This window comes from Mirounga angustirostris, unplaced genomic scaffold (assembly GCF_029215605.1).
Source record: "Mirounga angustirostris isolate CCGP_5_RB_7025 unplaced genomic scaffold, mMirAng1.0.hap1 SCAF_16, whole genome shotgun sequence".
Classification (NCBI taxonomy): domain Eukaryota; kingdom Metazoa; phylum Chordata; class Mammalia; order Carnivora; family Phocidae; genus Mirounga; species Mirounga angustirostris.
Window position 1 is genome coordinate 4,244,195 of NW_026991724.1, and position 24,824 is coordinate 4,269,018.

General features: G+C 51.9%; 1 protein-coding gene across 1 annotated transcript in view; it reads left to right on the plus strand.

Annotated features, from left to right (window-relative positions):
* The first annotated feature begins 3,854 nt into the window (after window positions 1-3,854).
* COTL1 (coactosin like F-actin binding protein 1) overlaps window positions 3,855-24,824 on the plus strand; it is a 40,368-nt gene continuing 19,398 nt past the window's right edge. Inside the window, exons 1-2 of the mRNA XM_045890642.3 lie at window positions 3,855-4,112; window positions 4,373-4,455. Coding sequence (XP_045746598.1) covers window positions 4,036-4,112; window positions 4,373-4,455 — 160 coding nt within the window. The 5' untranslated portion in view covers window positions 3,855-4,035. The remainder of the gene's footprint in view (window positions 4,113-4,372; window positions 4,456-24,824) is intronic.

Here is a 24,824-nt window from a genome sequence, read left to right on the forward strand (position 1 = left end):
AGAGAAAGTGTCTTAAGCGGACTCCACGCTGACCTTGGAGCCTGACTCGGGGCTCGATCCCACAACCCTGAGATCACGACCTGAGCTGAAACCAAAAGTCAGACGCCCAACTGACTGCGCCACCCAGACGCCCCTGGTTTGCTTTTCTTAGACCACTGGAGGGCTTGGCACCACCAAGCTAAGATTCCTTGATGGCAACGAGGGCAGAGCTGAAGACCAGTGGTTCCCTTTTGATGTCAGTTCTGAAGATGAAAATGACAGCCAGAGGAGGGCGGAATAGAGAGGATCACCTTCTCCAGAAAAATTTTCCTTACGGAGTGCATCTTAGATCATTTACATTACGTGCCTGCCCCCTGCAGGTAAGTGAGTTTGTGATCCCCCTTGGACACATAATAGGCCCAGTGCCAGGAATGACTGACTGACTGACTGAATGAATGAATGCATTTATAACACTCCCTCAATTCTTGACAGTACATTACACAAAGTGTCAAAAATTTTTATTTGATTTCTAAAGAAACATGAATTAGATTGCTTTTCATAGTGTGTGGATTTCAATTTAAACCAATATTGACAGGCATTTAGTTCCGGTGTGAAGTTTCTTTTCCTGCCTTGGCTGGGCAAGTTGACCTCGGCGGTCAGAATCACTTTCCCTTGAAAACCGACCCTCTACATTTTCCGTCCAGTAGGGGGCGACAGCAGCAACGAATAGAAGGAAAACAACGTTAAAGGCGAAATCCAGGCAAGGTGCTCTCTCCAGTGATGCTGAGCTGTGGAGTCATATTCAGGATGGGGGCCACCTTTGCGAGGGACTGGGGGGGGGGCTTTACTTAATATATTCTGAATAGATAATGCATTCACATGGTTCAGGAATAGAATGGAATAAATAGGATGGCATTTGGTGAAATCTCCCTTCTATCCCCTTCCCCTTCTGCCTGATTTCCAACCTCACCTCTACCACGGGTACGACGGTTACTCTTCTCTTGTGTGCTCTTCCAAAGGTTTCTATGCACGTATAAACAAATAGAAATATCTATCTACACCCCCAACTTTAACCAAAATGTAGCAACACCAAAAGGTATGCTGAACATATTGGTCTGTACCTTGCTTTGCGTGCTCATGATGTATCTGTAGAATGTTCCACATCAGTCCACAGAGGAAATCGCAGCCTCCCCCCCCTTCCCCCATCTCTCTTTCACAGCTGCCTTGGTTCTCCCTGGCAGACCTACGTCATTTCTATTTGTCCAGGCCCCCTACTGATGGGCCCTCAGGTTGCTCCTAACTTCCTGCTACTGGAAATAAAGCTCAGTGAATAACCTTGAAAAGAGTTACACACATGTGAGCTTGAGTATAGCAGTGGCTGCCTCCCCTGCGTGCGTGAGAATCACGGAAGGGGCCTTTAAATATCCAGAACCTTAGATCAGTTACATCAGAATCTCTGACTGTGGGACCCAGGGCATCACGGAAACCCCAGGGTGCAGCCAGCCCTGGGCACCCTGACCTCTAGGGGAGCTTGATGGGTCAAGAGCACAGAGACTCGCAAATTTGCTAGATACGGCCAAGGGGCCTCTGTTGGGGGTTATGTCCACATGTACTCCCACCTGCATGAAAGGGCCTGGGTCTTCCTAGCCTCACCGCAAAGCAGGCTTGTCGAACTTTGATCTTTGATGACCTGCTCATTTATTTATTAAGATTTTATTTATTTATTTATTTATTTATTTATTTATTTATTTATTTATTTATTTATTTGACAGAGAGAGAGAGGGAGCACGAGCAAGCAGGGCAGCAGGCAGAAGGAGAGGGAGAAACAGACTCCCCGCCGAGCAGGGACCCCCCCCCGAAGTGGGGCTCCATCCCAGGACCCCAGGATCATGACCCAAGCCGAAGGCAGCTGATCAATCAACTGAGCCCCCCAGGCTCCCCCCTGCTAATTTATTTTGAAGGTATCTCAGTCCCGCCTTAATTTGGGCTGAGAGTGAGCATATATTTAAGAGCCATTAGGTCTGTCTGGGGGTGGCCTTTGCCCGTTCTGTTTTTATTTTTGTTTAGATTGGCTTCTTTATATATAGACAAGAGGAATTCTTTGTCATGTGGGTTGCAAATACTTATGCCCTGCTTAGTCTTTTGTTTTTACACGTTGCATGAGACACTATGGTTTTTTTTTTTCCTTGAAGAAGACTTTTTATATATTTGAGTGTATCCATCTTTTGTTCTAGCTTCTGGACTTGGCTGAAGTACCTTTCCCACTCCAGACTTGTGAATACAGCTTCCCCATGCTTTTCTTCTGCAACTTCTGTGGTTTCCTTTACTCACATTTAAATCTTTGATGCTTTTAGATTTATCCTGATCAATGGTGTGAGGTAGGAATCCATCCTTGTTTTTCTTTCCGAAGGCCACTTGTATCATTACCTTTATCAAGGAGTAAGATAGGAACTGCTTTGGGCTACTTCAAACTGGAATTTGTTTTTGTCTTTTTATTTACAGCAACACCAGCTCCTATTTTTCTCAAAATGTTGTCCTATCCACACACTGATTGATTCATCTTGTTTGCCACTGAGAATTTTATTAACTGGACATCATCCCTTACTTTTTGGATTTCTATTTAGGATTTATCTTAATTACTTAATAACCAACAACAATGACCTTTTATTGAATATCTAATATATTTGTTTTTATGTATGTTTCCATTAAAACACAGACAAACCCATAATGTTCGTACTATTATTATCCCATTTGAGGAAGGTAGTCTCAGAGTGTTTGAGGCTTGCCCAAGGGCCCACAGTTAGAAAATGGCAGCACTGGATGTAATTCAAAAGCCTGGTTTCCAGGGTCCGACCCTTTTACCTGCCTCGACACTGTAACTGGTCTTTGTGGAATGGCAGGATGAGGAATGAATGAGTGAGTCAGTGAGGGAGTGAGGAAGACAGAATGAGTCAGCTCTTGCACTCAGGAACCCAAAGGGGGAGATTAGACGTGAATGCAAATAACCAGAATACAAAGTAAACAGTGATCCCACCAGCATTTTGGAAGCAATCCACTTTCTATCCCCTCCTATTTGAAATGCTTAATTCTTTCCAATTCCTCCCCACCTAGGAACCAAAGAGCCCAACACTGGGGTGGGAGCAGACTCCTTTGGCTTGCTGCATTAAGTCACCCACTTGGAGGCTCCCTTTGGAGGCATGGAGCTCCGCAGCCCTGCAGCCTGGGTGGTGGGGGGAGGGAGGAGGAGGAATAAGAGGAGGGGGAGGCAGGGAGTGGGAAGGAAGAGGAAGGGAAGAAAGGAGGGGGGAAGGAAGGAGGGGGGAAGGAAGGAGCGGGGAAGGAAGGAGCGGGGAAGGAAGGAGCGGGGAAGGGAGGAGGGGAGGAACAGAACTTGAGGAGGAGGGAACAGGGAGGAAGGAGAAGGGGTTGGTGTTGGGGATAATGGGGAGAGGAAAAGACGAAGAGAGAAGGGGAAGAAAGGAAGGGAGAGGAGGTAAAAGAAGAGGAGGCAGAGGGGTTAGGGAAGTGGGAGGAGCAAGGAGGGGGAGGGGAGGAGATGTCTACGGAAGGAATAAAGAGGGGGAGACACAAGTAAGGGGAGGGGGAGGAGGGAGAGGGAGTAGAGAAGGGTGAGGGAAAGGAGAAAGAGGGGTTGGGGAGGAGGAAATGCGGGGAGTAAGAGGGGGGAGTGGGAGACCGGGAAGGGGGTTGGGAGGAGCACAAAGCCCCTCCTCCAGCCCCCGCCACGGAGTTGCGCAACCCGCCCGGACTGGGATTGGTCGCAGGCCAGTCAAGACGCCCCGCCCCCGCGGCCAGGCAGCCAATGGCCAGAGGGGGGCGTGGCGGAGCCGCCTGGGTCCCGGCGCGCGCTCGGTGCGCACTCGGAGCCTCCGCCGCGCTCGCCGGTCGCCGCTCGCCGCTCGCGCCCCGCGTCGCTGTCGCCGCCGCCGCTGCCGCCCGTCCTCCGCGCGTCCCCGCCGCGCTCCGATCCCTGCGGCCGGCCCGGGGGGCGCTTGGTCGCTCGGGGCAGAGTGTTCCCGCTGCGGCCCTGCGGCCATGGCCACCAAGATCGACAAGGAGGCTTGCCGGACGGCGTACAACCTGGTGCGCGACGACGGCTCGGCAGTCATCTGGTGAGGAACTTTCCATTGCTCTCCAAACCCCGCTCCCCGAGCTCGCGAGGGGCCTGGTGCACTGAGCCGTCTTCCAGACGGGACGGATTAAGGGTCATCCCGAGCTGTCTCCCGCAGCCTTAACTCAGGACAGCGTGGAAGGCCAGCGCTGGCTTCCCCCTAGCCAGAGCATCTTTTACGTTGCCCTGCTGGAAGCTCGGCGCCGTGCAGCTACTACCGTCGCTCATGTGTGTGTGTGTTTTTCTTCTCCCAATCCAAAGGGTGACTTTTAAGTACGACGGCTCCACCATCGTCCCCGGCGAGCAGGGAGCGGAATATCAGGACTTCATCCAAGAGTGCACAGGTAGGGAAGCGCGCCTTCTGGGGGAATTCCTGATCTTTTGGGCAACTGTCAACGCGGGGGTGGGGGGGGGGGAGGAGCTGCAGAGGCCAAACTGGGAGGCGCCTGGCCATCCCGGGTGCCTCTGGCGCTGGAGGAACCAGATTTGAGGTTTTTAAAGCCTCATAAAGCGTACTCCCCTCTGGACATCCAGAGCCACAGAGGTGGCCGCCTGGCTCGTTGCTCCCCGCAGTGCCCGGTCCAGAAGAGAGAGCTCCTTTGCCCATGCGGGTCACTGGTTTTTCAAGGGTCAACTCAGTGTGGTTCCAACCTCGCGTTTCGCTCTCCGCACCATCCCCTTTCATTGGTCAGTGAGCCAAAATAAAAACACAATCCTGGAGCTTATTGCCGGAGAAGGAAACTGTCAGCTATATCCTCCCTTCTCCCAGGCTCATTGTCAGTGTGCTGGTGACATGTGTGTGCTTTATTTGTAGAATATAGAGCAAGATATGACAGAGTACACTCCCTATGATGCCATTTACATGAAACTGTAGAAAAGGCAAAGCGAATCTGTGGTGTGAAGAGTCAGAATAGTGGTCACATTTTGGAGTAGATAGCCACTGACTGGCGTGGGAGGCACACAGAAGGCTCTGGGGTGTTGGAGATGTCTCATATTTCCATCTGGGAGGTGGGTACACAGGTGTGTACGTAGGTAAGAAATCATCAAGCAAAATATTGACGATTTGTAAACTTCTTGCCCTTCCCTGGGGTGTTTAAACCATTGAAAGAAAGGAACGCATGGTGTATGGAACCACAGACCCCTCAGTAGTGGCAAAAGGCTCAGCCTCCTTGGTAATAGGACCCTTCGGAGCGGAGAGTGGAGAATGAGCTCTTTCCGGGTCTCTGGTCCTTGGCTTTGAAACAGAGGCGCAGACAGAGGCAGTGCAGCTTGGAGGTTAGGCAGGAACCCTGAGCTAGCAAGTTGGGCTTGAATCTCTGTGTGGCCACTTCCTAGCTGTGTGGTTTTGGGTAAGTTATTTAACCCCTCAGGCCTTGGTTTCCTTACCTGTAATCTTGGAAGGCTGTTGTGAGGATCCGTGAGTGGAAAATGCTCAGGACAGTGCCTATACAAAACTACATGGTCATTTGTGAAATAAAGAACAAGTACGAAATTGTGCCATGGATCACGTGACGGGTCCTTTCCTTAACTGTTTCCTTAACCAAGTGATAGTTTGCATTTAGTCTAATTGAAAGAATATTTATGAAATGTCTGCTCTGGGCTGGGTGGTACGAAGGTTTTGTTTTGTTTTTTAATGTTCTTCCAATTCAAATGTCTTCCTGAGAGCTTCCTCTAAATCATCAGTCGTTGCTTTTGTAAAGGGTTGGTTTAAAATACCAGATGTGTAAAGTACTGTAACAACTCACGTTTAATAAGGCATCTAGGGCCTCTTGTGGAGAGTCAGTGGGTCAGGATTTGAACTCAGCCCCCTGACTCAGGAGCCCTGTCTCTCTACCACCTCTACACTTCCTCCCCGGTGGTGGTGGTGAATGCTTTTGCAAGTAGACTAAGTGCAAACTCTTGGCTTTCCCCCAATTGGGTGCACATCTAGGAGATTCAGCAGTATTTTTTGCCTTGTCGGATCTGAAGCTTTGTCTCCCAGGCCAGCTTCCCTCCTCGCTGACCTCAAGAACAGAAAACTAGCAGTTTCTTTCCTCCTGCTGACCATCCATCACCCCCCCCCATCAGACTGGGTTTTGCTCCTGAAGCTATTGTTCTCCCCACCAAGTAGGAGAAGGTGACCCAGAGATGAAAGAGCATCCTGTCAATAGAATAGATTTTGAACAGATGCTCTGGGCCATTGGGCAAAGCTGGAAAGGCTTGGTGCAGTCAGAGAACACTTCCTTCCTCCCTTGGGCTTTGCAGGGGGTGGGGAGGGGGGTGTTACCCTGACCCTTCCCCCAACCAGCAGGGAGGCAGGGCTGGGAGTGCCTTGCCAGGGACTAAAAATGCTTCCCCTGCTGCTTGTTGATCTTATGAATGGGCTGTGGGATCTGAAGGCTCCGTCTGCTTTGGCTGGAAATCTGCCTGTCTTCCCCGGCCATCTGTTGGACAAATATATAGGCGAGTTAGGGTGGCTGTGTCTGCTCCGGTTTGTCTTGGAAAAACGCGTTCCTTCCCCCAGCCGTGTCCTCATAACCCACGACAGAGGACTCAGAACGCAGACTAGTAACTTTATCCATGCAAGTCGCTGCACTCGACGTGCCTTGTCTCCATGACTGAGATTGTCCCCCTTCCACAGATGAGTACAGCAAGACCCATAGAAGTTAGGTGACTTGCCTGCAATCACAGTTAGGACTTGGCAGAGCTGGGACTCGAACCCCGGCAGACTGGCTCAAAGGCCCATAGTCTTGGCCTCATCTCTCTAAGGAAGTGGGTTTAGATTTTTTTTTTTTTTTAAGTTTTAAGTATTGAGGTAATCTCTATACCCCATGTGGGGCTCAAACTCTTGACCCTGGGATCAAGCGTTGCTCGCACTTCTGACCGAGCCAGCCAGGAGCCCCGGAAGTGGTTTACGGTCTCACTTCCCTGCCGTGAGGCTTCTTCAGTATGGTAGGTTCTGGTCAGGCCCCTTGAAATTGTTTGTTTGCAGGTTACAGGAGACATGCTTGCCCACTTTTGGAGGCAGAGAGGGCTCTCTGGGGCCCTAATTCCCAAGCAGGTGTCCCAACAAGCCCGAGGGGCCCATGCGATGAGGACAGGCTCCCCTTCTGGCCCAGCCTTCCTGTTTCCAAACCTCTAACAAGGTGCTCGGAGGACTTGGAAACCAGAACCAGCACCTGGTCTCTCCCTCCGTCTGCACCTGGGGGTCGGGGGTGGGCAGGGAGTTTCCTTCTGGGCTTTCTCTCCTCCCTGACGGCCCCTCTTCCGGCATCCTCTCTGACGCACCCTTCTTTCCCACGCCTGTGCCCTGCCTGTTCCGCTTCTCATCTCTCCTCGTCCCCGGGCCTGGCCTCTCCTTGTCCACTGCAGCTGTTTTCTGGAAAGGTCGCTCGTCTTTGTGTTTCTGCTGGCAGGGTTTGGAGCTCCCTGTGCTCTGCTCAGGCTCCCCTGGCCCTGGATGCCCCTGGCCCCCTCCTTCGGCACTAGCCGTCCATCAGCGTCTGCGCTCTTGGCTTCTTGGCCCGCACCTCAGTCCCCTGAGAGCTTGCAGGTGCAGAGAGAGAAACCTCACACAGATGAGCTTAAGCCAAACGTCAGTCTGTAGCTTCCATTCTTAGGAAGCCCTGGGGAAGTGCTTGCTGCAGGTAAGGCTGCCCAGACTCAGAACCCCCTCCCTGCTCCATCCCCCAGCTCTGCGTTTCTCCTTTATTACTCTTCTTGGGGACAGGAGGGCCTGCTCTCCCGGAGTGGTGATATAGATGGCCACCAGCCGGCCGGGCTTCGAGGCCTTGGGCAGAGCCGTCCCTGTGAGGAGAGGGACACCCTCGGCCAATGACTTCAGTGGAAGCTTCCAGACTGACGCACACTCCTTGCCCTGGCTGGGTTCATGTGCCCATCCTGGGCCAGTCAGTGGGACTCTGGCTGGCTAGGCCTGAGTCAGTGCCCACCCCTGGAGTGGGGGAGGGGCAGCCCCACCCAAACCAGGAGACCAAGTCTCGGGGAGGGTGGCTTCTTAAGGGAAGAGTGGCAGTGTGTGTGTCGGGAGGCAGGCTGTTTCCAGAAGGGGGGCAAACCAAACACAGGTCCATTGCTCCTCACCTCCTGGCCCTTATTGCAACAATCTCTTAGCCCTGATCTTTCTTGTCTTATCCATTCTAGTCCCATTGCTGGAGTAATTCTTCCTAAAGCCCGTCTCTACCCAAGTGACTCGGCTGCTCCTTAACCTTCTCTGGCTCCCTTCTGCCCATGGAATTTGGCACAGGCTCTCTGCTTGAAGGTCCAGTCAGTTTGTCCCCACCCACCTCTCCTGCCCACACCTTTCTTTGTGCACCTGCAGCCCGATACCTTCGGACCTTTGATTTTGGAAGGTCCCTCCAGGCAGAATTCCTCTTCCCCATCTCTGCCCCCAACCAAGCCAGTGTGATGTCTTCTTTATTTCAACAGCCCAGAGTTAGAAAGGCTCTTGAGTTACATCCCAACTGTGTCCCTTGCTTGCTGTGTAACCTTGGGCAAGGACATCCCTTTCTCTGTGCCTCAGTGTTCTAGTCTGTAAAATGGGGATCCTGGCAGTGCTTACCTCTGACAGTGACTGGGAATGTGAGCTGAAATAACACATTTAAAACGGGAGCATAGGCCCCTGGTGCACGTGGCTGTGGTTACTGTTACTTTTTATTATTTTTGCTCTTGTAGCTCTTAGGATGACGCTGTGCTTTCTGTGCATGCCCCAGCTCAGTGCTCAGTAGGCACACAGCTCCTGATTAGCCCTAGTAGGCGCTCAACCCCAGGCTGGCAAGCAGTAGACATTCGGCCCCATGTGGGCGTGGGTTAGACCTTTGGCCTGGGTCTGCATGCAGTAGGTGCTCGGTACAAAGCACCTACTGTCCGGTGGTTAAAGGTTTAGGCTGCGTTGGATGGCCTGGGTTCCAAGTCTGGTCAGTCGTGTGACTTGGGGTAGGTGAGTGACCCACCTGCTCATCCTTTGCTATAACGTGGTCATTAGGAGGATTAAGGAAGCAGTTCCACAGTGGTGAGGATATAGTAAGTGCTCCTTAAGTGTTAGTTACAGTGATTGTCCTCTTGTTGGTGGAATTTAATTGATGTGGAAGTGGACTGTGTTGGTCTGACAGCACCAGAAAGGTGGGAGGGTAAAGAGATGATGGGGAGGAAACGGGCATGGAGCTGCATCCGAGGGCCAGTGGTACCCCCGACAGAGCCTTCGGGAGCCAGGAGGAGCCAGGAGGAGCCAGGAGGAGCCATTTGCCAGGCTGCCTGGACCCGTGATCTCTCGGATTGCGGCCGAAAGGGCTCACAGATCATGTATATGTGACCAGCAGTGGCTTGCGCTGTCTCTGAAATCACTGTTTTGTTTTTGCACCTTACAAATAACACGTGTTCCTAGTAGAATATTGAAAAAGTATGACTAAGTGAAAAGAAGAGAAGAGAAACTAGGAAACTGGTTTCTGAAGCTAGTTCAGATAACAGTTTTACCACTCAGAAATGGGTTCATTAATTCATTTGCTCAGTCTTTCATTCATCCTCCTTCCCTCCCTCCTTCCCTCTTTCCTCTCATGTATATGAGTGGCTCCTCTGCAGGGTACTTTTCTAAGCACTGAGGATAAATAGAGAAACAGAGAAAGTCCCTGTCCTCAGGGAGCTGATGTTTTATTGTCATTGCTGGGCCTTTCCAATGGCTACATAATGTTCTCTCATATGAATGTAACATTGTTTAGTCAATTCTTTGTTGATGGACCTCAAAGTTCTCTGTTGCAAGCAGTTTTATTTTGGAACGAATCCAAGCACCTGGGAATGGATCCAGTTTTCTGTTGGTATATATTGCAGAGTCGATCGGTTATGAGCATCCCTGGTCGAGCCAGGGTGTCTTGCCTTGACTTGGAGCCTTGACGCGCTGTGTGACCTTGGGCAAGTCTCCCAGATTTTGTTTCCTCCTCTGTAAGATGGGGATAACGATGGCGCGTCACGCACGGCGTTGTTGTGAGGATAAGTTGACACGATATGTATAAAGCTCGTGGGGCAGCTTCTGGTATAGAGTCAGTGCTCAAAACTATGGTTATTGTTAACAGAGTGCCTTCTTGAGGTGTTGCCCATCAGTGGGTAGGTTGAAATAAACTGGTTACCAAAAATCTGCATTCATGGAGGGCAGTGTCAGCATGAAGCTTGATGGGGATAGATGCCCTGGTATGTTGGCTAGATGATGCTCTGGGTGCGGATGATATTCCCATGATGCTTTCTCGAGCCTGGGGTCTTCCACTCAAAATATCACTCACAGAGAAAAATGGGGTTTGATATTTTTGTCTGTCCAACATCCCATCCTTGGGGTGGAGGTGGGGGGCTTTTCCTATTTCATTATAATCCTGCACAGCCAATGTAGTTCCAAGGAAGTTGACTTGACTCTGCAGGGCCTACAGGGAAGGCATGTGACCCAGGCCTGGCCAATCAGAGTAAGCCATGCCTTCTGTTGACTGATTGGCTCGGGGTTGGGCCCTTGTGACTCAAGTCAAGCCAATCAGCTCCATCCCTGATACTTTGTTTTTTAAGATTTTATTTATTTATTTGACAGAGAGATAGAGAGCACAAGTAGGCAGAGTGGCAGGCAGACGGAGAGGGAGAAGCAGGCTCTCTGCCAAGCAGGGATCCCGATGCGGGGCTCGATCCCAAGACTCTGGGATCATGACCTGAGCCGAAGGCAGATGCTTAACCGAATGAGCCACCCAGGCACCCCAATCCCTGAACTTTGGACAGAGTTGCCTGGAGAACCCTTTTTCTCTGGGATTAAGACCTGTGAGCATAAGGAAGGCCTGGAGCTTGCAGGACCCATGTACCATGTGGAGAGAGGACCTGTGTGAGGACTCAGGAACAGAGCCAGAGATGGGGAGTGGGGCCCGGATGGTATGGCTTAACCTCTCGGGTCCAGCCATGCCTAGAGCTCTCTCCTGAGGCCATTTGCTTTTAGGAGCCAGTTAAAATTTCTTTTTCTCAGGCCAGTTTGAGTAGGTTCTTTATCATTTCCATCTAAAATGGAAATGGCCTGCAGACCCCCAAGGTAGATGGCTGGGACAGGCTAAGGGAGGGGTATCCAGGTTGGGCAAGGAGTTCAAAAGCTCTCATAAGAGAATTGGCTCAGGAATCTGGACATATTTAACTTGGAGAGGTGCCTGAGGGGACATGACTGTTGTCTTCTGCGATTAAGAGGCTGCCATGTGAGAAGTGTGCATTTCTTCAGTGTTCCTGTGCCCCCCCAATCCCATGTGGTAGAATAAGACCAGACAGTAGAAGTTTCAGGGATAGATTTTGGGTCCACTTGAGAAAGAACTGTTTTCAAATTAGAATGAGCTCAGTGAAGGTAGTGAGACCCTCATCATGGGAAGTATGTCAGGAGAGGCTGCCCGACCATGTGGCATAGATGTTTAAGAAAGGGTTTGAAAGGGACCGTCCTTGACCATGCACTCTCCTCCTCTCTCACAGCTTCCTTCTCTGGTCTGTTCTACTCCCAGGAAGAGAAACAGAAGGTATTAGTGTAGGCGGGGGCAGGGCCCCTGTGGGATGAGGTCAGCCCTACCAGGGACTGAGAGTAGCAATAGGATGGTCCCTAAGGAAAATGGAGGTGTGTTTACTGTTAAAGAAAATACGATTTGGGGCACCTGGGTGGCTCATTTGGTTGAGTGGCCGACTCTTGATTTCAGCTCAGGTCATGATCTCAGGGTCCTGGGATTGAGACCTGTTTCGGGCTCCCTGCTCAGCAGGGACTCTGCTTGAGGATTTTCTCCCTCTCCCTCTGCCCCTCATACCCATCTTGTGCCCATGTGTGCTCTATCTCCTTCAAAAAATAAATACATCTTAAAAAAAAAAGGAAGAAAATATGATTTATTTTAACACTTGTTCAAGAATAGTAAGGCAGACTTTATTCAGGGGCACTGGGTGACAGGTGTAGGGACCAATACAGTGGAGGTTTGCAATAGGGGAGAGAGGTCAGTCTCAATTCTGAATACATACAAGAAAAAGTACAAATTTATTGTCAAGGAGCCAGGGAGCAAGGTGGAGGTTGGTGGATGGGGAGTTACCAAGAGGAAACTTCAGGGCTGAGGGGGGGATTCTGGCTGAACTGACCTAACAGGATTCTTGCTGCCGATGGGTCTGGTGATCACACATCACCTGGTAGGTGATGGAGGATGAGGAACCTGATGAGATATAAGGGATGATCAGACATGGAGGATGGGGGATCTGGTTGAACTGACTTAGTGGGATTCTTGCTGAGATTGGGTAATGCACAGATGAACACAGAAGTCCAAAAGTTGAGACCTAGTTGAAAAAGAGCTCAGAAGACCAGATTCAAATTTGGTCAAGGGCAGACTCTTTGCCGTCACCAAAAGAACAGGGATGGGATGCAAATTGAGAAGTCCACTTGTCTGTGGCTCCTGCATGTGGGGCCATACGATACAATACAGTTGGAGGTCGGTTTCTTATGCTCTTCTGCCCGTGGGTTTTCTTCACCCTAGCGGCCCACACACATAGAAATTTCAGAAATTTGAGAGAGAAGGTGAGGAGAGATATTGTCTAGTAGAGTCGAAGGGAATATGAGGTCAAAAGGAAGCTTGAAATCTGTGACCGTGCTTTGAACTTTGTAAAGTCCTAAGCAGTCTATCAGTCTGTGCATTCAACACACATTGATAGAGCATCTCTTTTGTTCCAGGGACAGTGCTGGGTTATGATTTTTAAGTGGCACCCTAAGGCTACTGAGCCATTACCTTCATAGTTTTCTGCAATAGTCAGTGTCTCCTTGCCTTCTTTTCCCACACATCTGTTGCTGGGAGGTTTCGAGCCACATTGCATTGTTTCTGTGTCATAAGATGCGTGGGCTTTGTGATAGCTTGTTTGGATTTGCTCCTGGGTGATATTGGGGCTTGCTTTTGAATTTGGGGTCTTCTCCTTCCCTAGGGAAGGCTGTTACATGTCCATCTTCCTGATCAGTAGGGTGTCCCTTATTCAGAAAGCATGTTCACTTCATTGAATTCAATTGAGTTGTTTTTTTTAAAATTTATTCATGACAGTCAGAGAGAGAGAGAGAGAGAGGCAGAGGCAGAGGGAGAAGCAGGCTCCCCGCCCAGCAGGGAGCCTGATACGGGACTCGATCCCAGGACCCCGGGATCATGGCCTGAGCCGAAGGCAGATGCTTAACCATCTGAGCCACCCAGGCGCCCTCAATTGAGTTTTTGCTCCGTGCAAATCCTTGGGAGTTACTGCAAACTTTTTGGAAGTATTGCTTGGGGATCGAATCCAGGTATTCCGTCCACCCCCTCATCTCCCCTCGCTTTTTCACCTTGTTACATTCTGGTGCCCCCCCAACACCTAGAGCATGGAAACCTGCCCACCCCCTCACCCCCCGCCTGCATAGGTCTTTGGTAATCCGGTTACCAAAATTAGTGGTCATTTCTTTGTCTTTATTCCACTTTATGTCCCCCCAGCATTTGTCGGTGAGCACAACTTACTGAAAACACACTTTCCCCTCCCTGTGGTTCCCCTGCAAACTCAACACTTCTCCTTTTACGCCCCTCATCTCTCTTGTTCTCACTTCCTACTGCTGCTTCTCCTTTCCCTTCCTGCCCTCTAAGTGTGGGTGTTTCCCATGGCTCCACCATTGATCATGGCTTTTCCTTCGGGAGATGTGGTGAGTACCTACTGTGTGCTGAGCCTGTAGCCCAGGCCAGAGGCAGCTTTCTAAACCTCACATCAGATGGCATCAACTGTTCTCCCTTTGGAACATTTGGTGGGTTTTGCCCATAAGGTCCAAATGCTTAGAGATGACACGGAGTGCCCCTTGTGAGCCCTCCAGTGCACGTCCCCAACACGCAGGGTTCTGACCTCATGGATGCCCAGATGCCCATGTAGGCACTTTGCATGTAATATTAGCACAGCTCACGTCTCTTATCTTTGACGGATGTGTATGAAAGGAGTAAGGAGGAGTTATCCCATTTTACTGATGAGGAATCTGACCGTTTCCTTGGAGAGTCAAAAGTTGCTTGCTCAAGATGGCGTAATAAGTGGACAAACTGGGCTTTGACCCCAGATCTGTGTCCAAGCCCCCCAGCTTTCCCCCTGCCCTACCCTCCCCCTTCCCTGTGGCTTGTGGGCAGTCCTCCCTGCTCCTGCACTGTCCTCATCTGTTTTGCCTTCCTGGAGGACTTCTATACATCCTTCAAGGCCCAGTGTAAGTGTCCCCTCCGTTTAGATGCCCTCCTTGCCTTTGTGATGCTCACCACATTGTGCGGTGGTTCTGTGTGTCTGTTTCTTCAGTTCCATGGCGAGGCCCTGGAGAGAGGGACTCTGGCTCTGGTGGTGGCCTCCTTGGTGGTGAACCCCCCCCACCCATCGTGGTTAGCCAGCCCCAATCCCTTTTTCTCCAGGGGTGTGTCGCTCCCTTATGTGGGCCCATGAGGGGCTACCGTGCTTAGCACTTCCTCGAGTCACGTCTGTCGTCTGACTCTCCTGCTGGAGTCTGAGCTCCTTGGCCGCAGTCCTGGTCTGTCGGGTTCTGGGCCGTACCTTCAGCATCTGGAACAGCACCTGACATTCTCCCCAGATGCTGGGTGAATAGATGAATGGATGACCGTCCCCTGAGAGGTTTGAGAGCTGAGCTCACCCCTGGAAGGCATGCCATCCCCTGTCGACGGAGCAGCCCAGTGACCCATACAGACGTCTGCAGGTGCTAAGGCTTCCTGGCGGCTGCCTCTGCCCGAGCTGGCCTCTGGCCAGGGTTTCCTGCCCCAGGGCCCCTGCAGGGCTGCATTCCTCGCCCACCTAACTTTATGGGTTTGGCTTTTCAGATTCAGCTTCTTGGCCTCAGCAGGGGCAGGTCCCCAGAGGCCTGTGTCTGACCTGATGGACAGGCAGGGCTATTCCCTCAGCATTTTATCAGTGCATTTTGAAATCAACTTGCCTTCCATCCTGATTTGGTTCTGGACTTAGTTTATGGTCACCTATCTCATTTTTCCTGTGCCTTCTGTAACAGATTCCCACAAACTTAGTGGCTTGAGATGATGTAATTTTATCATCTCACAGTCCCGGAGGCCAGAAGTCCAAAATCTGTCTCACAGGGCTAAAGTCAAGGTGTCAGTGGGGCCGTGTTCTTTCTGGAGGCTCCGGGGTGAGAATCCACTTTCTGGCCTTCTCCAGCTTCTAGAGGCACCTGTGGCCCTTGGCTCATGGCCCCTCTTCCACCTTCAAGGCCACCGAGAGTGGGTCAAGTCCTTCTCATGATGCCATCTCTCTGGTTCTGATTCTCCTGTCCCCCTCTTCCTGATATGAGGATGCTTGTGATTACTGCAGGCCCACCTGGATCACCCAGGGTGATCTCCCCACATCCAGATCCTTAACAATCGCATCCGCAAAGGCCCTTTTGCCCTATCAGCTCACACCGTCACAGGTTCTAGAGATTAGGACGCGGACATCTTCGGGGGCCGCTGTTTTGCCAGCCACGTGATCTAATGATTTCATTTAATCTACACTGTGACCCAGTTTGATAGGCCCTGTTGTAATTTCCGCTCCATAGATGGGACAACGGAGGCTCAGAGATGTGCAGACACTGGCCCAGGGTTGCACAGAGGCCCAGCTCTGCTCCTGTCCTAGTGCCTGCCTCCCTGGCCACCACTCCCGATGCCCGGCTGCTTCCCTACACTTGCCACTGAAATTCTTTTAAGACAAGGAGGGAAGGGGTGCTTGGGTGGCTCAGTCGGTTCAGCATCCGACTTGATTTCAGCTCAGGTCATGATCTCAGGGTCCTGGGATGGAACCCGGCACTGGGTTCCCAGCTCAGCAGGGAGTCTGCTTCTCCCTCTCCCTCTGCCCCACCCCCCTCTAAAATAAATACATAAATCTTAAAAAAAAAAAAAAAACAAGGAGGGAAGACCACAGGCAAGCTCTTTTCTTTCCCCACCCCCAGCTTTATCGAGAAATAACTGACATACATCACTATCCGTGTGAGGCGTACAGCATGATGGTTTGATTTATATGTACCACGAAATGATTGCCACGGTAGGTTTCCCACGCATCCATCATCTGATGTAGATACAATAAAGAGAAAGAAAAGAAATTTCTCCTTGTGATGAGGACCCTTAGGATCCACGCTCATAAATAGCTTTCCACGAGCTCTTTTCTTGAATGCTAAGGGACAGGCCTGAGGCCCGTGTCTCTGGCTGGTGGCACATTTGTGGGAATACGCAGCTCGGAGGTAATTTTTCTGCCTTCCTTGAAGTGGCAAACCTGGGGTGGCCTCTGAGGAGCAGCTCTGTGATTCAAATGCCTCTATCCTTCCCAGGGTAAAATTCTGACTTGACGACTTTTGTCTGAAAGGATGTGCCTGGGAGGTCATCTGATCTGACCCAGAAGTAGTTTCATCCCTTTTTGGGCTATAGTTCTACCCTGACTATAGACTGGAGTGTATTATTCACGGTTGGCAAGTAAAGGAAGGTGCCGCCTCAGGCAGGCCAGGGTCCCCTCTGGGTCACGCTGGGCTTGTGGGGAGGAGGGAGCAGAGCCGGGCTCCGGGCAGCCCCCATGTGAGCCCCCTGCCCAAAAGAGGTGGGCCTGTGTTCACCCCCACGAGCCACGCAGCCCTGGAAGGGATGCCACTTGCCCTGTTTTCAATTTAGCGAAACCCACTGGCATGTGTCCAACTCTGAGAAAGTAGCTTACTCTCTTCTTCGACGACTTGTCATTACTCACCCACCCAACAAATATACGTCGAGGACCTGCTAAGTGTGGCCACTCTGGGTGCTGGGGAAATTGAGGGATCTAAATCACAGGGCTAGCATTTGTTTGGGGAGTGCAGGGGCAGATAATAGACAGGCTGGCAAATTGGACCACTCAGAATGGAACGAGTGCCATAAAGAAAATAAAACGAAGCCACAGCCTGGAGACAGACCACAGTGGGGCCTGAAGAGGAGGGGAGACTGAGGCAAGACCTGAATGAGAAGGAGGTGGACTCTCGGGTACCTGGGTGAGGAGTGGGCCCAGCAAAAGGGAAGGCCCTCAAATCATACATTATCTGATCATAGCCTCATGTCCAGAATATATAAAGAACTCTTATAACTCAACAAGAACAAGATAAACAACCCAATTAAAAAATGGGCAAGGGATCTGAACAGATATTTCCCCCAAGAAGACCTACAGATGGCTAATAAATGAAAAGACGCTCACCATCATTAGTTATTAGGGAGATGCACATCAAACCATTATGAGATATCACTACCCACGCACTAGGAGGCCGTGGTGAGGGTGTAGAGAATCGGAACCCTCATGCGCTGCTGGTGGGGAAGGAAAATGGTGGCAACACTGTGAAGGACAGTTTGGCAGTTCCTAAAAAGTTTAAGCCTAGCAAGTCCACTCCTTAGTATTTACCCAAGAGAAATGAAAAGACACGTCCCCACGAAAACCTGTATATGAACGTTCCCAGCGACATTATTGGAAACCCACCCAAACGACCATCATCTGATGAAGGACAGACAAAGTGTGTCTCTCCATATGGTGGACTATTATTCAGCCATAAAAGGGATGGAGTACCTTTTGAGATGTGAATTACCATGCTATTACCTGGACGAACCTTGGAGACGTTATGCCAAGACCCAAGAGGCTCATACTGTAAGAGTCCATGTGTTCGAAGTTTCCAGAACAAGTAAGCCCGTGGAGATAGAAAGCAGATGAGTGGTTGCCAGGGTGGGGACAGGGCAGGAAGAGTGACCACTAGTGGGCATGAAATCTCTTTTTGGGGATGATGAAATGTTTTGGGATTAGACCTTGTGATCATACTAAAAACCAGTGAACCATACACTTAAAAGGGCGTGTACCTTTTTATGGTATGTAAGTGATATCTCAGTCTTTACAATGTGTAGAAGAAAGGGGGTGAGCGGGAGGACAGAAATCCAGGAGGGCTGTGGCAGCGAGCCTGGAGGGAGGTGGGGGGCAGGGCGAGCAGAGTCCGGAGCGTGGCGGGCCTTGTGGGTTACGGTGACAACTCTGGGTTTTACTTGAGCATTTTATTCCTATGGCTTCAGTTCTACAACCTTCTAGCATTTAGCCTTGGTCCTTTTTGTGGCAAACTCCCTGGTCAGTATGTTTAGCTCTGTTTCAGACCTGTTCTGTTTTAGACCTGCCCGTCCCCTTGGCGACCCTCCACCCCAAGAGCCCCTCAGATGCACTCAGCGCTGTGGGCCCCTCCACCTGCCATGTGCATTTGACCTCCTGGGTTTCCAGTCTCCTTGCCACTTCCATTTGCTCCATGATAGTTGACCTTCTGTCATCACTGTCTAGCATTTTTTACTGCCAGCTCTGTGCCGGGCCCCCTTCTGAGGGCTTTAGCTATCAATTCTGATGAGGATTGATATCCAGAGACACAGTGCCCACGGCTGGGTCCTCATCTCCCCTGATCCAGGACCCGGCACTAGGCTGGTGCCGACGATCTGTTTGTTTCATTGCCTGAAACCCTGGCGTCGGAAATGAGCGCTTAAAGAAAAGAGGAGGTTCTGTCTTGGATATTCAGAAGGGGTAATAAATAAGTGAGTGACTAAAAGTAAAACAAGTCAGCTAAGTGTCCTGGCAGACTTGAAGGCTGGTATGTTAACAGCCGTGGGGATAAAATCCGTTCGTGAGTTCTGTCCCCACCACCCAGGGGCTCCGAGGCAGCGATGGGAAATCCACGCCCCAGCCCAGAGAACTGGGGATCAGTGGGGGAGGCCACTGGGCCACGGTCAATCCACGGAAAGAGGCGGAGCCGGCATGCTAGCCTGGGTGTCCTTGTCCCCCCCCCGGGCTGGTGAGGTTTAGCGCTTGCTTTGCTCACCTGTGGCAGCATCCTTGGTGACATGAACATGAGAGGTAGAGAAGACCCCATGTTATGCGTCTCTCGATAATTCTAGTAACATCATGCTGGTCTGCTTTCCCCTCGTGCTTTTATTTAAAGGGCACATTTGTCCAGACCAGTCAGTCAGCTGCTATCCGTCTGTCCACATCGGATCATTTCTGCCTGTCTGTTCACTCCTGCTCCCTGGGGGCGGAAGCCCCGCTTCTAAAATCCAGGAAGGGGATTGGTTTTATATTTCTAAAATGGCATCTCCGCTGAACTGAATGCAGCCGACAACGGGGGACTGGAGAGCTTTCTAGCGGCCATAGAAGAGGGGCCAGGGGCTCTTCGCATACTCAGGGCATCTTTATTGAGCATGCACAGTGTGACTGGCACTGTCCTGGGCATTTGATAGAGTAGGGGACAAGACTCCTGCCCTCCTGCAGTGTAGGGATGAGCCAACTATAGGAGCCCTCAGGAGAGCCATCCTGAGCCCTTAAATGCTGATTTTACATGCAGTAATAAGCCAGTTATATGCTCCTCTCGCCTGTGGCAAGTCAGAGATAGAAGAAGGGCTTGTAGAGGAAGGCGTCTGGACTTGCCCCCAGAAGCTGTTGCTCTTGCCTGTGGAGTTCTGTCAGAATCTCTCCCCTGAGTTGTTAACATGACCCCTTTTGTCCTTATCTTGTTAGCTGGATGAACTCTAGGTTGTCCTTCAAGACCCAGATCAAACATCACCTCCTCTGTGAAGCCTGCCTTGATTACCACTCCCCAGGCAGAATGAGTTTCCTTCTTTCTTTGATGTTCCCATTCGCCCTGTGACAACTTGTTGCTAGGGCACTGACTCCATCGTGTAATTACCCTTTGTTTTTGTTTGCCAGGCTAGACTGGGTATCTTTTGAGGGTACGGACTGCGTCTTCTTCAGCAAAGTGCCCACATCACAGGTTGTTATTGTCTGTCAAGTGACAGACTGATGGCCGGGGAGGACCCTGCAGCAACGTGAATGCAGAGCCGAGCACAACAGAGGAGTTTTGCGCTGGGACAGACACTTCAGTGTCCCCAGGGTGTCCCACTGCAGGTGCCGGAGACATGGGCTCCGTCTGGGGGAACTGGTTATGGCCTCTGTTCTCTAAGCCAGAAGGTAGAGCCTGGTGTAACACGCTGACTTCCATTTAAGGAAGTAAAAGTAACCATCAAAAAAAAAAAAAAAAAAAAAAATCTGGTGCCTTGTCATTGGGGGAGAGCCTTCAGCTACCCAGATAATTTGGGTATCCAGATCAGTTCAGTCCCGGAGGGTCCTACCGAAGTAATCATCTTGCTTTTCCTCTGGCTATCTTGTACTCCATTTTCTCGTGTTCTCCGGCAAAGTAGGAAGCTGGGTCATTTCGCATTTAATGAAAATGCAGTGAGTAAGGAATCACTGGAGAAGTCTCTCGCTTCGAGGAACGGGGTCACCAACATCCACCTGCACACACAGCGTGGCCAAGGATGCGGAGACCGTGTGCTCATCCACGTGCGCACACGCAGTATAGAGCTCGTAAACAAATCAAATCTCCACGCTCTCTGAGCAGCGAACACAGCGGGGTTGTATTCCTAGGATAATGGGCTTTATTTATTTATTTTTTTCTTGTGCTTCGTGTTTTCTAAACATTTTTTGAGGGGGACAGGAGGGTTTTTTTTTTTGTTGTTTGTTTTACCAATCAGGGCAAACAATAAAAATCACCTTGAAAAAGAAAGAGTGAGTAACTGGGGCTTTTCAGGAATGATAGGTCTCCTCCCTTCGAGGGAGGAACTGGGTCCTGTCACCCTCAGGCCTCAGTCCCCTCCCCGGGGCACCCAACAAACCCTCTGTCCTCAGAGTCCCAGGGAGAACACTTTCGACTTCCCAGGCCCTGGTCTGTGACTGCCTGCCCGCCCCCCGCCGCCCACCCTGTGAGCAGCCCGCTGGGAGGGAGAGCTGATGCGGCTCTTGTCCACGGTCCGCTCATCCCCTCGCCCTGGGCAGCAGGATGTTAGAATTCTTTCCCATTTCCTCTCGTCCTCGCTCCAGGGAGCTCGCCTGGTGGAAGCTGACAGCTCAGCTTTTTGGTGTGTGGGTTGTTTTCTTCCTTACTGAACCTTGTTTGCATAACTTCTTAGGGAGTCTATATAAGGTAAGGTCAGCTTTAGAGCAAGCTCTGGGGCAATTTCCTCCCTGCTTCTCCTTCCCCTTTCTTTTGTCTTGCTCTGAAGTTCACTGTTGGGTGGAAATTATGAAACGAGGTACTCTCTCTGTCTCTCTGTTGGCCAGCACGTGTGTGGTGGGCCTACTATGTGCCTGGTGCTGGGGGATGTAACAGCGACTGGACAGATATGAAAGGAGCTAAATAGATCCACAGGACATACACCAGAGTGGCTACTTAGGTGGTTAGACTCTTTATTTTAGCTTATTTGTACAAATTTGCGGATTATTCTCCACTTTGTGTTCTGTGTGAAATGAAAAAAAAAATTGTTCAGGGCATTTATAAACAATTCTCAGTCTCCTCTGGGTTTTGTCCCTTTCCAGCCAGGGCTGGATTCAAGGAGAGGCAGAGGGAAAGACTACGGTCCCTTTTGGGAGAAGGTGGGGGTCCTCGGTCAGTGCGGACCTTGCATCAGGGTCACCCTGGTGAGAATGCTGGGTGGCATGGTCAGAATCTGCCTCTCAGTGATGACCTGAGCTGAGGGGGATTTCAAGTTGGGGTGGGAGGGGGGGGGAGTCCTTGAGAGCTTGGTGGAGATTCTGTGCCATTCGCAGTTTTTGGGAAAATACGGGGCGGCTCATCCTGGTGGCCGCAGTGATCCCAGTGAAGTCTGACTCCTCCTTTCCTTCCTCTGTTCCCATGCCCTGTGTGGTCATCTCGGTCATCTCCCCCTTCATGTCTCCTCCCACACCCGCCTTGTCCTAAGCACTTAGCATCACCCCCTGGTCCTCCTGCCATCCCCTCTCTCGCTTCTGAATCCCTCCTGTTGGTCCAGCCGCAGACAGAGCTGAGGAGGAGGTGGTGAGGGGTAAAGGTGGCCATCGGGAGAGAAGGGAGGGAAACGCAGGGTGGAGAAAGGGGTGAAAGGAGAGCCCGAGGCAGGGAGGGGCTGTGGAGGAGAGTGCACAGTGACCACAGTGACTGTCTGGGTGCTTGCTTGGTGCCAGGCCGCGCCCGCAAACTTGGCAGTGGCGGCCTCATGTTGCGTATTAACTTGCTTAGTAAATGAAGGCAAGGACCTTGCAGAGAGAAATAGGACGTGAAACCAAGCGGACCCTGTCCGGTGTCTCTCGGTCCTGAGCTGGCCGGGCCGTGGGGCTGTGGGAGCTCTTTCACACCGCGAGGCCTCACAGACCACCCAGAAGGTCAAGTTCTTTTGCGAGTGGGATTTATTCACGCCATGTGAGGGCCATCTTTCCATGACTGAGACTCTGGCTGGGTGGGAAGAGGCAGGTGTCCACAGCCCTCACTCAGGGACGAGGCCTGACACGCAGTCAGCCTGGTCTCTGAGCTCACAGTGCTGGCCAGAAGGCAATGGGGGCGGCGTTGACGGTCCTCAAGGATGGCGCTCCTGGCCTTGCTTTGTTGCGGGTTGGCGTCTCCTCCGAGACGGAGCTCTATGTGATCTCGTGATGCATTTGTGACTCCTCATCAGTGATAGCTCATGTCTAATGGGCAATCTGGAGGGGACAGGACCCCTGCTACCCCGTGCCGCGGCTCAGTAGCTCTGTTCCTAAAGATGGCTCTTCTCTTCCTTGGGCTGTGGGATTTGAGCGAGGGAGAGTCTTGGGGGGACCGTCCTGATGGTCTTCGGTGTTGAGGTACTCAGGAGTCCTGCCTAGATGCCTCTGAGTGTGTAAATTCTGATGTTGAGAAGCCAGGCCATACAGGAAGCTCCTTTTCATGATCACTTCCTCAAAATAAAAGAAGTGTGGGTGGGAAGGAAGGGGGTGGGCTGAACTTGGGGCACTTCAGCTTTTCTGCCCTTGAGACCTTCCGTGTCCCCCCTCTCCTGCCAGGGCTGGTGCAGGTTCTCTTCCCCTCCCCCACTTTCTCTAGGTCAGTGCTTCTCAAGCTTTGAAGGCACCCGAATCCCCCAGGGGCATGGCTTCCCAGAGCTCCCAAATCAGCAAGTCTGGGGTGGACCCTGAGTAGCCACGTTCCCATGGTTTCCTGGGGGATGCTGATGCGGCTGGTCCGGGCCCCCCGCTCTGGGAACGGCTCTCAACCGGTGCTCCAGCAGGCAGGGAAAGTGGTGTCTGGCGGCTTATCACGTCAGCATTCTGAGCCTCAGTTTCTTCAGCTGTAAAATGGGCCTGGGAGCAGAGCCGACCGCACGGAGAGCTTGGGATGCAGAAACGTGCCAGCACGTGTATGCGCTTTGAACGGTGCCCGGCATGTCCTCGGTGCTCAGTAAACGGCTTCTGTTATCCTTAGCACCCTTGTTTGTCTAATCTGCCCGCCACTGTGCTCGGCACCTAGTAGGCCTGTGAGTAGTGCTCGCCAAGCGGTGGCCGATGCCTGTGTGCCTGGGAACGCCCCTGCTTTGACGCTCAGAGGAGCGAGTGTAAGTGTGGGGGGCGCAGAAAGCCAGCGGGGAGGGAAAGGCAGGAAGGCCACTGTTGGGTCTGGTGGGTGGGAGGCACTGAGGCCCCCGGGGCACTTTTAGCGGAGAGGTGGGGACCCAGGAGCCACGCCCGGTGCATATCCTGTTTCCTGTCATCCTCACAGCTATGCCGATGGGGGACACTGAGGTTTAGAGCTGTGGGTGCATCTGGTGCAGGTCACAGAGCTGGCATGAAGGTGGGGGAGCTTCTAATGGATTCCGGAACTTGCGCTGTTAACCTGGGTGCTGGGGAGCAGAAGGTGAATGGCTGAGGCGGCAGCCGGTGTAGACAGCTGTGTGGAAGTCTCTGTAGAAGACAGGGAGCTCAGGGGTCTGTCTGTAACCCCACCGGGGTTACCCGGAGCTGCACCCTCAGCTCCTGAGCCTCAAGCTGGAAAGATGTGCCATTGGCCCTCTGGGGACCGAGTGGCACTATGAAGGTGACGGCCATCTCAAGGACCCACGTCCTCCCGGCCAGATTCCATCACAGTGGGCACACCCGGGTGCGTGCACACACACATGCAGGAGCACGTGTTATCCACGTGTACGATGTGGCTTAGCTCTGCCTTTCCGTTGGTACACCCACGTTTTCCTGTGTGTGAGCCGGGTACCAGCAGGAGAAAAGGGAGGGGAGGGCTGTTCGGCACTCAGATGCCATGCTGGGGCCGGGCGCGCGCATGTGTTTTGTCAGCCCCGTTTGTCCAGAAGAGGGAAGGTGGCCCAAGTCATGACTAAGAACAAGAGCTTCCCCTGCGCCAGCCGGCTGGAGGTCAGAACGGGCTCAGAGCCTCCTTCAGGGTGAGTGGGATAGAGAGGCTTCAGGTCCGCGTGGGCGGCTGTGACAAGGTCGCTCGGACAGACCGACTTTCCCTTGCAGACTCAGCTGACCTTGCAGGTCGGGCCAAATCTGGGGCCGCAAACATTTGTAAGCATAACGTGACTCTTGGATTTTCAAAAACGTCAGCAATCTCGTCGGCCAAAGCATTGTCAGATAAGCCCCAGCAGCCACCCAGGAAAACCGTCCCTCCTGCCGTTAGAATGTAAATGACATTGGGCAAGGTCCACGGCTGCCAGGTTCCCCATGCCCGTGGGGGGTGGGGGGTGGGGGGCGGGGGGGCGTGACTCGCTTCTTGTGCATCTCACACTTGGTCCCTGGCTGGTACGTGGGGCACACGGTTTGCAACTTTCCCACCTGGAGGCCTTGGCCATTGATGGGGCGCTGGGAATCCAGCCGCAGTCATGGGCACCCGAGCCTCCAGGCTTCCAAGGTGGGG